The 17,649-nt window shown below is 44.8% G+C and overlaps 1 protein-coding gene across 3 annotated transcripts in view; it reads left to right on the top strand.

The window, feature by feature from the left end:
- LOC108115884 (cell adhesion molecule 1) overlaps positions 1 to 17,649 on the top strand; it is a 125,789-nt gene that overhangs the window by 86,482 nt on the left and 21,658 nt on the right. For all 3 annotated transcript variants that reach the window (XM_041818792.1, XM_041818793.1, XM_041818791.1), the window contains 2 exons: positions 6,052 to 6,165; positions 12,855 to 13,055. In XM_041818792.1, coding sequence (XP_041674726.1) covers positions 6,052 to 6,165; positions 12,855 to 13,055 — 315 coding nt within the window. The remainder of the gene's footprint in view (positions 1 to 6,051; positions 6,166 to 12,854; positions 13,056 to 17,649) is intronic.

The following is a 17,649-nucleotide window of genomic DNA, read 5'->3' as shown; positions in this document are numbered from 1 at the left end:
CAAGGACCAAAAAGGAGCAGTCGGGAGTGGCAAGAAGCAGCAGGAGCAGCAGCAGGAGCAACGAGTGTCCTTGTCTGAAAGTCATGATATATTCAAATTCATTTCGTTGCGCATTAAACGGCTAACAAATAGCATGAATTTGCAGCATTTTTCGGCGACATCCCACTGTTCGCACTTCCGGAGAGCCGTTTCAGTCAGGCACTGGCTGGCCCCTGCATAAATTATCGGCCAAAGTCGGGAAGATTTTTATCATTTTGTTTACCGAATTCAATTTCGTTTTTATCGCATGCAATTTACATGCTGCCTGCTGTCCATTTTGACGTCATGATTGATGTCCTATGCTGGCGACAGTCAATTATCGTCAATCACTTGGCTACAAAACAGCAGCCCAGAGAGCGTGCACGTACGAAAAGTGAGTGGAAAAAAGTGGCAGCAACAAGAAAGCGCCATTTCACTTCCGGACTTGCCATTCTCTGCTTTCCTTTTAACTTGCTGCATTACTCATACGCACCGTTGTCAGACAGGAATTCGGTAATAACTTTGATTACTCAATCTGCCCGCCAGGCAAACACTTTAATACTTAAAGGACCCCCGAAACCCTGAGCTGGGTTATCGTGAAATTGAAATCATTGCCGTCATTTGGAAACCATTACGTATGATATATGCGCTAATCTGATATGCAGGCGCACACACACACACACACACCCATACACTCACACATTCAAGTTGGGTGAATAAAAATGTCACCGAGAACGGCAACAACAATCAAAAAATACAATTTATACACAAGGACCTTGTGCACAAAGGCACCCACGAAATGGCGCCGCTGGCGAAAGGCAAACTAAACTCGTTGTCCTTGCTCCAAAGGATATGTGTGCGAGTTTGTGTAGGTGCGTGTGTGTATATGTATGTGTTTGTCGCTGTGTGTTGCATGCAACACATTCGCTAAGTAGCTGCTGGATTGCGGAGGTGGCTGCCATACGGCGCGTGATCCTGCGAAAAAGGTTGCCCGGGCAATTGAGTGTGAAAATTTTGTAGGCATAAGCGGAGCGCCTGGAGGTTGACTAATGCACGAGCAGGCACTCAACTGGCGTGTCGATGTCCCTGCCGCGACTTCTGCGAATCCTTGGCATCCCGAAACTTGCTCTGACAGCGCTTATGAGCCAGGTCAAAAGGCAAACAGGAGCAGCAGCCAGCCAGGTGACGAAGCCGTCGACAAGTCAATAAATATGCTACCAGATATTCATGGGCGACATGTGCTCGAAACCGAAACCAAAACCAGAACCAAAAAGAGAAGAAGACGACCTGGGCCTTAATCACGTGGCGACGGCACTCGGCACTCGCATGTTGTTACGTCAAATGCAGAGGGTCCTGCCAGACGTCAGAGCATTGACATTGATTTGTTTTTTCGTCGTGTGCCGCTGCGTCTCACTTATTTTCGGGGATTGTAATACGCTTTTGATTTGCCCAGAAATTCCATTTTTCACAATTTAATGCGCATTTCGCTACGTGTTGTCGTCACTGGGGCCATCTGGAACGTGCCCGGAGCCCAGCGCCCAGAGCATAGAACCCAGCAAGCATCTCCGTGCGCCAACCCAGCCCAACCAACCTTCCGTAGTAACATCTATCATAGCCCAGGCATTTGTCACGTGAGGGACAACGTGATTTCATTTTCCTGTCGCCATAAAGGTGACACATTGCATTCGTCCTGCTCCATTTGTTGTGTATTAGTCTAAGTACGAGTGTTTGTATCTGTGTATCTCTCTCTTTAAATGATTCGCTTGTAACTTGGCTTAATAAATTCTGAAGCGTAAACCCGGCCAAAAAAACGAAAAAAAAAAAAAAGAAGAAGGACCAGCAATTTATTCAGCGGTCGAGAAGCGTTCCATTGATTTTCGGGGGCCCAGGCTGGATAACATGTTGTTAAACCACAGGAACGCGAGCAAACAAATTACCCACAGCAGTTGGCCAAAAATTGTTCAACATAACTTCAGATTTTATGGCCCACATGTGTGCGAAAAGAGAATGGCGAAGCGCATAGAAAGTGGCGGGGCATGTGGGTATTCATTGTGGGTTCCAGTGGTTCAGTCAGCGGTTCAGTGGCTAGCAGGGGGCGCTGAGTTTACTATCAGTTTTGCTGCTCGGCCAGTGTGGCTGTGAAATTAGCGCTCCACTGCCTCTACTATTCTTCTCTGCTAAACTGGCCAACACAGCCATTTTGCCCCCAACATTTTCTCTCTCTCTCTCTCTCCTCCGGGCACAACTTGTTCGCCGTCTTTTGCGGCTTGGCCAAGTTTCATGTCAAAAGTGCACTCCATGAATATTTCACTTGCAATCACATTGTTTTCCCGCTAACTTTTTAGATTGTTTTAACATGTGGCGGAAGTGGGCGTGGCCGGTTGAGGGAGTGGCACGTAACGTTGCAACAACAGTATCAAACTTTGGTTTTCACTCAATTTTGGCAATGCTTTTCAGGCATGTGGCCACCCAACGCCCCCTAAAAGCTGTTCGGAAATTGTGAGTCCATGCAGGCAAAGAAAAAGTATAAAACTGCAGTTTTGCATCGGAAATATAAAGGAAATTTAATAGAGAAGAAGCTTAATAACTTTATAGCATTATAGATTAGTAAATAATGACACTTTTATCCATGACTCTGTGGAAAATTGCTCTTTAAAAATATGTTTTCTACACAAACTAAGAAAATGTATATATTTTTTTTCAATATTTTCTCTCTGTGCCCCAATTCATGTGGTACTCTGTGTGTTTGCTGAGGTAATCCTTGATTCCCTTGTGCTAAATTTGCCAGTTCAGTTCGGTTCTATTCGGTTGGGTTCCCTATCGCCTCACCCGTCAGATTGCAGTGGCTGCCCTTTGTGCTGGGGCACGTTAATAGCGCTGGGTAGGTTTGATGGAGGACTTCGTCTGGCCGAAATATGGGAGATTTATGCAGACGTCTGGCCAGCAAAGCAGTCAGGATAAAGGCCACTCTGGCATAAGTAGCCGCTCAAAAGATATTGCGTGTTTGCCTTTTACCAACTGCCATGAAATGCACCTGTAAGTTCCTGCTCTTTTGCCGCTCTATCATGGGATTTACAATGTTGGGCTTAAAGTTTTCCCCGCCAAACTGAGCGCTTAATGAATTTTCATTTCTCTCTTTTTTTTAATACTAAATTCTGCGTCGTTTTTACCCAGTTTGCTAGAGTGCTCGGCAAGCTGCCGCCGTTTCATTTGTCGCACTTGCATCTCCGGCACAGAGCAGGTGCGTCCCTGGGCCTTGGAATTACAACGGTTGCAGCAGATGTTGCAACAGCAACAGCAGGAACTGTGTGCGAACAGCAGGAACCCAGCCATTTTCTATATTTTATGCACTTTGCGTGCTACCGAAAATTTTAACATTTTTTTTTTGCTCTACTCCCACCGCTGGGCGTTACGTAGTGCATAGTTTAGATGAAGGTCAGCGGGCGTAATGGTGGCTTGTCTCTGGGTGAGCAGGGGGCAGAAGGTCTCTCTGTTGAAGTATAAAAACTAGTTTGATAATTTTCTACTCAAATTGAATATTTGCAACTGTATGTGAGGCAAACTTTTCTTATTCTCTGCGAATAACTTTAATGGAAAAACTTTGAATATCAAACCGCAAAAACAAAAAATCCTGTCCAAAGAGAGTACGGGCTAGCGGAAGCGAGGAGGGCCCGGGGGCACCCAGAACGGGCACTAAAATTGGAAAATTGAAATTGAATTGTAGACACAGACATGGCAAACAGGCGACCGAACGACCGAACGACCGAACTGACCAGACACAAATAGAAGACTCGAAATTCAAAAAAAAAACGAACTTCGGCTTCGGTTCAATGAGTGCATATTCACCTCTGGGGAGCTGAGAATAAAATTGAAATCAAATAAATATGCAGGAAATATTCCTGCGGCACGTGTGAGTGCAAATGACTGAGGCCCGACTTTTGCCATCAAGGATTCTTTCATCTTTTTTGAGGCCCCCTCCCATCCGGAGCTCCCCTTTGGATTTCCTGGGGACGCGGATCAGTGCCCAAGTGGCACAAAGTCATTTGGTTTATTAGCACTCGAATGCCAAATCCCAAGACAACAGACAACGAGGGCAGGAAACCCTTGCTTCTAGAGCCAAAAACGTAGGAAGAAGAACTTTCCTCGTCTGACATTATTTCGTTATTATCCGCATCAAGGACTCGATTGACAGGAGCACAGGCACGTGCTGCCAACGCCTTTATCCGCCTTGCGAAAATATTGTCACAAGCAACGAGCCGGGCTCAAAAGAGACGACTAGCCGGGCTACAAAAGAAATTATATTTACCAGGCCAGAACGAGTCAGCCAGAAGAAAGCTCTCTAACGAAAAAAAAAGTCAAGAAAACAAAACACAAATAGGCGGCACAAGTCAGGTCACAACAACAAAAACAAAACTACAGGAAAAAAAGCCGAAGAGCAGGAAAAACAGCAAAGGAATCAAATAAAATGCCAGCAACATGGCATCGAGGGTCGTGCCAAGTCCTGTCGCCTGACAGCCTCCACTTTTTCGCAAGTGCGTGCTGCTGACTTTTGACTTTGCTTACCTATTTTTTCCACAAAAAAAAAAAAAAAAACAACAACCTCCTGCCACGACTCCTAACTCCGAACTGAACTGCCCTTGCCGAATGTTTCCGCAGCAGATAAATACAACATTTGACACTTCATTATTGTGCCCGCAGCGTAATCGAATCAATTCAATTCCAGGACCTTGGCTGGCCACGTCAGGCCCTGTCATGGTGTCAAAAGTGCTTGGTCTTCGGTCCTTCGCATTCGCATCCGCATCCGCAGGACCTTCCCTGCCTCTTCCTCTGACCGTTCATTGTGTTCATCGCTGAGAGCCCCAAGGCTCAAGGCAGCTTGCCCTGTTGACACATTCGCTTAAACGTATTAAATTGTTTGCCATCGCCTTTTGGCATCATCGTGGCAGTTGCCGTTGTTGTTGTTGTTGCTGGCGCTTTGTAGCTGACGCACAGTTTTTCTTGTTTTTCCCGGCACTCGAGGATCCTTGATGGCACTCGGTTTGCGTGCGACTCGGAAGTGCGGCCAGCATAGTCGTATCTGTATCCGCATTCTGCCCTGTCACACTAAAAGTAATCGATTACCTTGTAACCGGATATGAGCGTATCCGCTTTTCGTGGGGTGGACGACAAAGTTCTCAACCCACCCCCCAAAAGTCGAAAGGACAAATGTTGGGTGTGCGTGTGGGTTGTGTTCAACGTTTAATTGAGTTTAATTGGGGCTGGCCGCAATACCTGGCTATTTATGCAATAATCATTGTTTAATTACAAAACCAAATAAATACTCTAATGCCAGGCCATGCAGCAAGGGCCTTTGATGTGGTCACCGTGGGCCTGAATAAATTATGCAAGACACGAATTGCCTAATACGCCAAATGCAACGTGCAGCGTGCAGCGTGCAACGTTCATCGGTATCTGTGCGTGCCGGTGGGTGTTAGCAATTGAATTAATTCAGGGCTCAGTGGAGAATTGGCTCAAAAACTGGGCTTTAATATTTAAGTGCATTTTAACACTTTACAACCGCACACACATAGCCAAGCTAAGATCTCCCCCAGACACACACACACAAACTCTGAGATTGACATATAAAATTGATTAGCAAATCAACAGCAAGTGCATTAAATTATTCGCCCATCCTTGGCCATTCGTTGTGTGCGTAAATTTGACAACTTTCATTGGATGGGCATAATAAAATGCACTTTATGAACTTTCCGACATTTGACAAATATTCTTAAATGCACTAAACCAATTAGCCACACATATGGCCAGATGACCAGATAACCAGATGACCAGGCCATCATGCAAGATGTTGTGTTTATCTAGATGCCGATGCTGATGATGATGATGACGATGATGTTGTCGGGAGACCAAAATGTGTGCACACACTTTGGCCAAGCCGAGTAATAATATTTTGAGTAATTTACTTTATATTTTGCTGGAAAATACCAAAAGGCATTTCATATTAAAATTTCTATCTCTCTATCTGCCTCTTTGCAGTGTCCGGCCAGAGCATGATGACCAAGAACGAGCCCATGTTCATATCACGTTCGGAGACATTCAAATTTATCACCGGCGAGACAATAGTGCTGCCCTGCGAGGTGGCCAACACGGGTGAGTTAATAGGGAACAAACCCTAATAGGGAAATTTTCCATCAGGCATACCAACACGAGCAGATTCGCCCACGCAGTTTGCATTTAAATGCTGCGGTCGAAGGCTCTGCCATACAAATAATTAAGCCGACATTATGCGATGGCCACAACTATGCATTAATCCCCCGGCCGGACTAAATTTCATCCCGACTGCCTTACTCCTGTGGCAGTCCGACCGCAGAAAAACAGGACACTGGCGGTTGATACGGACAGCCCGTAGAGCCCGGGGTGGTGGTGGTGGCATCCATCCAAGACATGTGTAGTGGTCACTGCGTTTTTGCTGTGGCCTTCCGCTCCACTCAAGTCTTGGCATTTGAGCGGCGGTCGGTCCATGTACGTTTTTCAATTTAAATGCGGTCGTGTGTGCGAGATTATTTGTACATAACAAGGATTTAGCATAAGCAAGAGCATCCCAGTCCGGGCAAAAGATTGTTGTGGGTGGAATAAAATAAAGCTGGGGCCAAGACAAGGCTGGCCAAGATGGTCAGAACTTGTGCCACTCGTCAGGGACAAAATGATACATAAAAACTCGGACCCAAAGACTTAGAGCACATTTTATTTGTACACAAAGAAAATAACAGAAATTAAGTTATAATAATAATAATAATTTATGTTTATAAAGAGAATGTCTAGTTAACAACTAAATTTGAAGTTGAATCTTGGCTTTTGGATAACATTTTATATGATTTAACCAAAAAGATGTTGCAAAAGTTTCCCCCAGTGCATGCATCCACATATGTAGCCGCTTATGTAGAACTTGAGATGTCTGCGGTGGGTGTATCCGTTTATAAGAAAAGGAATACAGAACAAAGAATTTCATTTGCGTTTCTCATGCACTTGATTGCCTCTGACAACGACGAACTCCACAGCTTGAGCCAGGACGATGAGACACACACGGACCAAGGCCAAGACGAGGACGAAGCAGAGTCTGAGGATGAGACAGGATGTGGCAGCGCAGGCGATGCGATACATAGACAATTTCTGCAACAAAATTATAGCTGCGGGCATTTGGGTACTAATAATAAAAAAGCATGGCAGAGAACAGAAAATACCGGAATAAAGCACAAGAAAGTAAATATAAGCGGAGAGGCATACAGAGGGCAATGGGGGAGAGAAAAAAAATAAATTGCCTGGGCGTTGGGTTTACTCTGCAGTTCTACCCCAGTTTTAGCCAGTTTGGCCTAATGCGGCATTATGCTAATAAAGTGCCCATACGACAATTTCATTACTGCCATTGCTCAGCTCGCGGCTTACTCGCGCTCTTAAACGAAATAATTAAAAGGCGAAGCCGCAGCGCGATTTCTTGCTTTTAATATAGCATACTTTATGGCGACACGCCTTTCTGAAATATGATTAGGAACGAGTATCCGGCGATTTAGCCTGATTGCGGAAACAGGTGAGCCAGAACGCAGTGCCACATCTTTTATGATCGCGAACATAAAGTGTAAAAAAATAATTGATAGAATTTTTAAAACCGCACTAAAACGTCGAAACTCTCATCCGGCACTTTGTACAATTTATGCGCATTTTCATTTCGTTTTATGGATGCGAACTCGTAAAATTCGAAAGGGAGAAGAAAAAATCACACCCAAAAACAAAAAGACAAAAAAGGGCGCGTGTGAGCATTTCCATATAATATGAAAATGCCTTTAAACACTTATTACGGAGCTTTGCACCCCGAAAAAGAGTAATCTTTCAGCTCGAGTGGTCGGAATGTCATGGAATGGCTGGGGGAATCGTAGGGAATGGTTAGGATTGTAATGGACGAGGGAGCGATAGTCGTGTCTGAGTGCGAGTAAACAGTGAAACATTTCATCATTATCATTTCATTTGAATTTTTATTTGTTCTTCAATGTCTGGCACGCAAAGTCTGTTTATTTCATTGTCTGCTTGTTGGCTTGTCTGCTGCTTCTCTGTTTGCTTTTGCTTTTGCTTTTCTGCTTTTCTGCTTTTCTGCTTTTCTGCTTTCTGCTTTCCTCCTTTTGCCACTCCTGCAATTGCTTCGCAAGGATACCCTCTAGAGTGGAAATACTTGTACTTTTGTCAGCTCGACAATATCAATTTCGCAAAAATCCAAAGATTTCTTTGATCATAAGAGGCAAACAGTTCAGTTCAGTTCATGCTGTCAAAGCGTAATTATATATCCCAAAAGTTTAGGCTCACTCACCCAGTTGGGAGACAGCAAGGATGGGCTAGTATCCTGTCTGAGAAAGCAAACAGAAAGACAGGTGGCAGATTGTTCTTTTAGAGCAGTTTGTTTTTGCAAAATTTGCATGTTAATCCTGTGCCTTTAGAGACAAGTAAATATTATTATATAATTTATGCTTGTAAACTGGCAAATTGTTAAAACTTTCTAAATACACAATATGCTTCATACAAAGAGATGGAAAATCCGATTTAAATTTAAATCGTAATATTTTGCATTGAAAGGAGATTGTGTGGTCATATCCTTTTCGTTACACTGTTGCAATTTTTAAGCTTTTCCAAATCGGCTAATTAATTGCTCTGGCCATTTTATCCACTGCTCAACTTGTCTGCATGCAAAGCCAGTGTCGTGTGAATTTTTCATTGCGGTTACGCTGAAAACAGCAAAAAGGACCAAAGCAAGCAAAGCAAGCAAAGAGCAAAAACATTTAACAACTGGCCGGGGCTAACTGGTAGCTGGTAACTGGTAACTGCCTGTGACTGTAAACTCAAATGCAATAAAATTCAAAACACAAAAACCCCGTCATTGCGGCCATACAAACGCTCATTACGCTTTGATGGAGCGTCGGCGCTCGAAACTATTACCCGGCAAAACGGAAATGGAATCGTACCGCAAAAGTTGAAGTTGTGCAAACAGCAGAACGGACCACTCCACTTGCCATGGAGTAGTAGAAGTACATGGTTTATATGCTACTGGAGGAGCGGTACGGTGGCAACAAAGTTTCAATATTAATGCCATTTACAGTTCTAATTTCGCTTTTTCCGTACACACGCACACCGACACTACACTTAACACACTCACACTTATAAATACACACACAAACACACACACACACTTTGAAACACTCTGGGCAAACATACTTGCTCGTAGAAAGTTTCGCAAGAAGTTGCAGATAAGTCTGCCCCATTCGCTCTAGTTTGCCTGCGGTGGCTAAGCCGCAACATCGTTTATCTTCGGGGGTCATCATCTTATAATATTGGCCTTTCCGACATGCAATAAATTGCGCTCAGACAAACAACATGTCCGTTGGTCGGCCTTTGGTCCCATGCTTTTCCCTCTGCACACTGTGAGAAAATCGAGCTCAAGGCGGACGATGGAAGGCATATTGCGCATACGCACAGTATGCCCAGAGCAAACAGACAAAGGCGCTGCTGCAACAATGCGAACATTGGCCATATTTGAATTGGTCGTGTATGTTTGTGTGTCCGTCTATGTGCATATGGCCATATATGTTTATATGTATGTGTATATAGTATCTCTGTCACTGGGTGAAGTGTGGAAAACTAAAAGTTGGCTTTCGGCTGTAAACAATGAACCAGCGCTATGCAGCAGGACGTGTGTGGTCGGCCATTTGTCCAGGAGGGCAGAAGGAGGCCGTGTTTATGTGAGCCCAGTGAGGATGAGCCCGACATACAAAAACCAAAATGCTTTTACCGAGTTTCCGCCCCACGCCAGCCAACTCGTTCATCCTCATCCGCTTTCTCCTGCTGCCTGCTGCCTGCTGCCTGCCGCCTGCTGCATGATCCTGAATCCAGGACTTGCCGCTCGCTTAACGGCGCAATTGTTTGCATGTATTGTTGTCGTAATGCTTCCCCCACATCCCCTCTCCATTCTATTTCATTCCTTTGCTGTGTATCTGTGTGCCTTTCTATTTAGTTTAGAACACTTAAACCGGAAATTGAGGCGTTTCGTGTTTTGCTTGTTTTCGTTAGATTGTTGTTATTTTAGTTAACAATTTATTTAGTTGCAGCCAGGCAGTGGTACACAGCACACATGAACAAGACTCCTGATTTATGTGTGCCCCTGCAACGGACAAGAGTCCTGATTCCTCCGCCCTGCGCAATCTTCGCTAAGAGTCTGCTGAATGGTGCTAGCAGAATAATTATTTTTGGCATCTCGGAGATCAGTGTTGCCAAGGCATTTCTGTCGAAAATATCAACTTCAAACTCCTGTAGAAAATTGCAAAAATTCTGTTAGCCTTAGAAGCATGTTCATCTTCAAAAAGTATTCAAACATTTCAAGAATTTACATTGGAAATCAACTGACAGCTCTAAAACAAAGCCAGCCAATTAGTCCGAACTTGTTGAAATTACCCAATTGTGCGGCTTGGGAATTCCCCATGGGAGAGCGAATAATTGACAGCCTGACTTGGGCAATTTGGAAGCCTTTGCCCAATTTGCATAACCCTGCGCAAAAATAGACTTGGCAATGTACCAACTACAACTGACGTTGCTTCATTCATAACTCAATCAAGCGGCTAATATGATATGACTGCACTTTGCCAGCACGTACATGTTGCAATACCCTCTTGCCTGCCCCCATCCTAATTCCTAAGCAGGATGCATGGCAGGTGGGGTTGGGCAGAAGTACTCTGTAGTGCCAGGCCCACAACTCAATGCCCTAGCACCTTGCCATCGCCATCGCCAACCTGGAAGCCTAAAGAATTATACTTTCCGTTGACTGCGGCAGGGACACCATCTACATATCCCCGCCCCGCTAACCATCCTCCATCTCCTGCAATCCTGCAACCACAACTCCACCTTCGACTCCTTTTAGAGCACGCTAACGACAGCAGGTGGTGCTCGTTTATTTATTTGTTTTTGCTGTGAACAGTGCACTGCGCCTGCTGCATCGCCTGCCTTTCAGCTTTTCATGGTGTCGCTGGAGTGGTGGGGAAGGAGCCGCTGGAGCGGAGGAGCTGGAGACCGTGTGCCTTGGCTTGTTGATGTTGTTGAACTCATTGCAAATAAATACGCTTTTTGAATGCGCATGTAAATGACTTCATAAGCATTTTATTACAGCCCAGCCAACTTGGTTCTGAGGTCCTGCAGCACTCACTCACTCATCTATAGGTGTATGTCGTTGTGCTTGTGTGTGTGTGTGAGCTTGTGTTTGTGTGCGTACGAGGTGAAATCAATTTAAGGATGGAGGAGGCTTCTACAGCTGCGGTCAAAATAATATTTAAATAAAAAATTCAAATAGGATGAGGCCTTGTTTTATATATTTTACTGTCTTTTGTCTGCGATTGTTATCAGAATGATATTGATAATACGAAAATCTATAATAATTATCCATAAATGTTATGAATTACCTTTATCAGTGATCTTTAATTTTAACAAAATTATGATTTATTGTTATTTATGCAGAGATTATATATGTCTCATTAAAAGTCTTAAGTCCTTTAAGCAGTTAGCCAAAGAAAAATCATTTTGATCCATATTCCTGACCTCAGATGTAGACATTTTCCCGTTCTCTGATTTTTGGGCAACAGAAAAGCTCACTTAGTCGTCGATGGCGGGCAAAATTGTTTTAATTTTTAATGAACGCCGCTCATCGACGCCGAAACACGGAAGTCATACATCATTAGTAGCAAATCCGGTAGCTTCAATACACATTTCAATACTTCTGCTGCTCCATCTACCCTCTCCCCACTCCCCTACCCCCTTCCACAATTCCCGATATCCTTCCTATATCCTTCCCCTGATTTGCAGACCATCTATACTCTGCACGCGCGGAAATTTACATCGAACAACTCACATAAATTGAAAAAGGAATCACAATTAATGAGTTCGATGAATCCGCCATTGCCATTGGCCTGTACGTGGATGAGTGAGTGAGCGTGTCTATGAGTGTATTAGTACACGTTAGGGTGGACCAGGATTATGATTAGTGATGGTGATTAGTGCTTAGGTAAGCCTATTTTAATTTGGGAATCATTTCATTTATTTATTAAATGAAATTTTAGGTATAAATAATTTCAATTTTTAATTAACGAAATTAAATTTAAGCTCTGTTTGTATAGAATATGCCTAGAGGGGACATATTGTAATCTGAAATATTTTTAAAATGTATAAAGTTTCCATTTCAATCAGTATTTGGATTATAAAATAATCCACAAGAACAAAGCCAAGTCAAAGAAGGTCCACCCTAGTTTACATGTGTCTGGTTGGCATCCTTCCTCTGGCATGCTGGCATCATGGCATCATAGGAGCTTGCTCCTGCTCCTGCCGCAGCTACTGCTGTTGAAAGCATCCGAGTGTCTGACTGCCTCTCATTCTGGCATATGATTGCAAATGCCGCACATTAGCGGATATCAAGTGGGTGTTACTGAGTGCCTGTCTGACTCTCATCCAGTGTTGTTCATGCCGCCTGTCTGCGGTTTATATTCCACTCTGGATCTGCCTCTGGCTGTGTGCGCAAGTGTGTGTGTATGTGTGTGGGTCCATGCCAAATTGAATTTCTAGCCTTTTTAGATCCTTTGAAGCGGCCCGTAATTGAGTCATTTGAATTCTGACTTTTCAATTTGCGCTGCCACTGCAATGCAAGCACTCGAACCTGCCATTCGATTTAATAACTCTCGAACATAATTTATCAATTATAATTCCAGCACTGATTCTCAATTTCAATTCGCTCTTAATTCACTCTTAATTCGCTCTTGTTGCAGACACGTACGTTGTGGCCTGGAAGCGTGGCATCGCCATATTAACCGCCGGTTCCGTGAAAGTGACGCCCGATCCCCGAGTGCGTTTGGTCAACGGATTCAATCTCCAAATACGCGACGCCCTGCCCACGGATGCCGGTGATTATATCTGCCAGATTGCCACTATGGATCCGCGGGAAATCACCCACACGGTCGAGATACTCGGTAAGTAGGCCGGCTCACAAATTTGCCAACGACTTTTCGGCACTTGCGCATTGTTATGCAAAGTTCCCAATCAACCCCGTCCCAGATTGACGTTCCATGGGATTTTTATGGGCGAAATTTATGCGGCCGGGCTCAAATCACTAGGGCCCCATTGTTAGGCTTCATCATTCCAGGCCGAGAGCCGAGAGCCGGGAGCTGGGATCTCTACAGTGTTGTGTGTTGGTCAAATTAACATATCCTTACATCCTTAGTGCTTAGTGCTTTATGCGTCCGGGCCACTCAAATATGCAAAGTAGGTTGGCTGCAATTTGGCCGCTTTACGGCCAAAGATTCAATAGAGAGTGGAAATTTTTGTGGAGCTTCGAAAAAATCAAAACTAATCTGCCATTTGCCCCGGAATCGCTGCGCATCCCCCCCATCTCCCTTGCGGGGAGAAGATGCTAGAAAGTCAAAGAGGAGGCAGAGAGAGAGAGCGAGCGAGCGAGCGAACGGATGCAAATTGCTGCTCCTTTGGTTCCCGGTCCTGCTCAACTACTTCCTGCCGGAGACCCGTTGTGCCTAACAAGCGTGCGACTCCAGCTTTGTCTCTGGCTCCTTCTGGGTATCCTGGGTATCCTTCTTTTCCCAGGCTCTCCTTTCATCTCCTCTCTCCTTTCCTTTGGCATGCGTCTTCGGCTGGGCTTCTAATCAGCAATGATGAATAATTTACATATATTTCCCCCAATTACAATGTTGCCCTTTATTTGCATACGATTGTGTGTCTGAGCGCCACGCCCACCGCCTGGCTAACACTTGCCTTTTAACTGTTCCACGAGAATCCTCGTTCCGCCTTCGTACATGTGACTATCTATGGTGTGTGTGTGTGTGTGGAGCATGCAAATTGCGATACAATTCCCCAAATCTCCAAAGTGCTCTGTCTCGCTTTTTCCCATAGCTCCAACTCTATCTCTCGCCGAGTTCAAACGATTGAAAAATAGTTTTATTGCCGACTTTAAGGCGCTTTAAAATCGAGCACTTGTATGGATTTCTGCTAAAGCATTAACCGAAACCCAAAAAACACAGGCCTATAAAAAATGCGTATTTATTTTAGCGGCGACAACTTTTTTCATTTGTCATTGAAACTTGGTCCTGCCTTGTGGTCCTGCTACCCCAGCTCCACCCAGCTCCTGCTCCAGCTCCTTTTGAGTTCCTCGCTGTTTTCTTTTTTTCTGGGCATCGCCGCAGGCAAACATTAAACGGAAAAACGGAAAACTCCTCGACGGCAAACAAGAGAGTGGGAAAAAAGTCGATTATTGAAAAGTTTTGTTTATTTTATGTGTTTATTATGCGCTCCGTTTGCCAAATAATGATCATGGCCAGAAATATTTCGTTTATTGAACTTTCGCAAGGCGCACGTAAATTTCTCTCGCCCCGTTACCAGCCGCCCCTGTCGACCAATCTCCATTATTGTCAAAGGAGAAAACAGGCAAAATAATGCGCTGTCGAAGTTTTTATAGGCTCAGCAGCAGACACGGCCAGCAAATCGGACACCCTCCCCAAAATCAGATCCGATACCCAAAACCAGAACCCAGAAACCCAGTACCCAGTACCCAGTACCGAAAGAACCCACCATGTGGCCCGGCGTATTCGTATATAAATTTCATAAACTTTGCCGCTCTCTGGCATCTCGGCTTGGCAGTTTTTACGAGCGTAAATTACTTTCAGTTTGGCTCACACTAAAGATGAAAAAATAATGTGCGCCACTGCCAAAGTTTTCGCCGTGGTCCTCATAGCACTTACAAAGACATTAGCCCAGGGATGGCCAAAAAATGGACCAGCATTTCGGGATAGCACTGCCAGGAGAGCCGGAGGAGAGAGCTGGGAGTGCCCACTGGCAAGGGCAAAACAATGGGCCAAAAGTTTGCCCGTTGACAAATCTTTTAATATGGCGCCGGGCATTAATATCTGGGTGACCCCGCAATAATTGCAGTCCCCCAAAAACATCTGGCACTCTCACCTCTGGCATATAGATGTATCTAACCGTCGACGAGCCTTTAATATTTGATGAGTCCGCCAAGGTTGGCCAGCTCTGTGTTGGCCAGCAGTCAACAAATGGGGTGGAGAGATTCACCGCAGCAACTGTGTCAAGGACTTGAAAGCATTCTCGCTGGAATGCAGCTGCAGCGGGCATTATTCATGTGACGTTTAATAAAACCAATTAGGCTTCGACATGGCCCATCCACAATCCATCCATTAGCCGGTGGCAGGCTGTCGCCACTCGCTTTGGTATGGCTTATGGGTTGGGTTTTTGGTCAGGATAGTGGGATGATCGGCTGGTGGAATGGTTGACTGGATGGATGGCTCAACCAAATCCAACCGCAAAACATTATGTTATGCGGTGACTGTGCGGTCGGCCATGGCAGCAATTTACACATTTTTATCACGACCGAATCGGTGTGATTTTTAAATGCCATTCGCGCGTGACTTTAAAATCCATTGGCCATTGGCCAGTGGCCAAAAATCGGATTGTTGCCAGTTCAAATGCCACGAGAGAGCCCAATTAGCTGTATAATTATAGGGCCTTTGTGGGTGCACACCGCCGGCCGCAAAAGTCCAAGGCAAGGACTCTACTTTAAGTATCGATAACAATGAAATCATTGAACCGGAAACCATAATTATTGCACAGACTCTGTGGGTATGTGTGTGTGTGTGTGTATCGGTGTGTAGGTGCGGTTTGGCACAGAAAATGGAGACTGGTGTGATTTATATGCACAATATGCCAAAACAACTGTTCACGGACACGGATACGGACACGGACAGGGAGACGGATGTGGCCACATCAGGCGGAGACAGGTGCAGAGAAAGGATACGACGGATGCAGGGAGAAGCATGGACGTAAGGGGGCCGCATTTAATTATGGCCAGCTGGTCGACAATAGATCCCGGCACAATGGGCGGAACAACAATGTTTGTACAATAACAAAAGATGCTGGCTGAGGACGGAGAGGTGTGGCATATAATTATATGCCACAAGGACGATAAACAAATGCCACACATGCACGCACACTGGCATTTGCAAGTTCTTTGGATACTTGAGACAAATTACCAACAGGACACTGCAGCTACAGGAGCCCCCAATTAAATGTATGGATCTCTCTCTTGGCAGCCGCTTAAGTTTTAGCACTAAACTTTATCGGCTGCAACAGAATATGGATTTAAATTACTTAACAGACATGCCCCGAAGTTTTGCGGCCCACAAAACCGGCGCACTTAAAGTTTAATCCTGGCCGAGAATGACTATATATATGTGTGTGTGTGGATGGTTGGTTGGTTGGCCGGTCGAGTGGGTGGATAAGTGGGCGGGCGAGTGGGTGACTGAGCAACTTTGCATGCCACAAAACCAGGACCCGAAGTTGAGCCACCATCCGCCGTGGCTGCTGCGAAATCAATATGAAACAAACTCTGTCAAAACTGGCCGCAACCACCACCACAGCCGCCGTCCCTCCTTCTGATCGCCATGCTCATCCTGCTCCTGCTGCCATTGCGGCGAATGCTTTGAAAGAGCTGCTTATTAAAATTTTTGCCAGCTGCCCACAAAACCAGCAAACCATCAAGCCATCGCCGCTGACAGTCTGGAAGATTGAGACCCATTAAGTAGTCGTCATCTGCATGACATTACATGCCGCAATCCACGTATTACAAGCCGCACAGTCAGTCGCACAGTCGAAATCAATTTCAGTCCGGGTATCGAGTATTAAAAGAGCTTTGCTCCTCCTCTTACCCCTCATTCTGTTATGGGGGGACATATTTATTGAATTCAATATGCGAGTGTACAAAGCGTGAGAATATTGAGAATATACCCAAACACACATACACACACACACACACACAAGAAAAATGGGCAGGGAATTTTCCCATTTGCTCGCCTGCAACTTCATTGCGAGTTATCCGAGTCCTTCTCGCTGCGCCTTTTGCCAGGCTCATGATTTATTACAGTCTAATGCATATTTTGTGGCTGCAGGAGGACTGAGCACTCCGCACACGGGCTGCACTGCGAGAAATAAGGGGTATACTAGGCTTATGCTTGATATTTTTCTTCTGTGAAACAAACTAATAAAATATGTTTATAGTAAAGTTGGTTTCTTGGGTGAAAAGTTGGTTTTAAAGTTCTAAGATTTCATTCAGTTATCTAAATGAGCTTAAATTTCTCTCAGTGCAGCTGTGAGCCACGAGCCATGAGCTATTTGTGCGCCCCTCAGTGATCAATTGTAATTTTCTTTCGAATGCAAATATCCTGGAGAGCGAGCGCGCTGCCATCCTTGCTGGGCTTATTTGTTCTGGCCAAAGCAATAGAATATATTATTTGATATATTGCAAAGTGTATATGCTATGAAAGAATTGCATCAATAACACATGTTTGTGGGTCCACTGGCGTAGTCGGTGATAATTTGATTGGGTATTAATCAGTGATGCGCTCGGGTCAACCCCTTTCGTCCAACGCCCCTGGAGAAACGATGAGATGGACTCTAATTTGATATGTATATTGAGTAGACTATACTATATATAGTAAAGTGTCTCTGTGCGCCTTTTGGTTTATTGAGCTGTTGATACTCGCA

Source organism: Drosophila eugracilis, unplaced genomic scaffold (assembly GCF_018153835.1).
Source record: "Drosophila eugracilis isolate 14026-0451.02 unplaced genomic scaffold, ASM1815383v1 contig_367, whole genome shotgun sequence".
Classification (NCBI taxonomy): Eukaryota; Metazoa; Arthropoda; class Insecta; order Diptera; family Drosophilidae; genus Drosophila; species Drosophila eugracilis.
The sequence above is the reverse complement of the archived record's forward strand: the minus strand, read 5'-3'. Positions and strand labels throughout refer to the sequence as shown.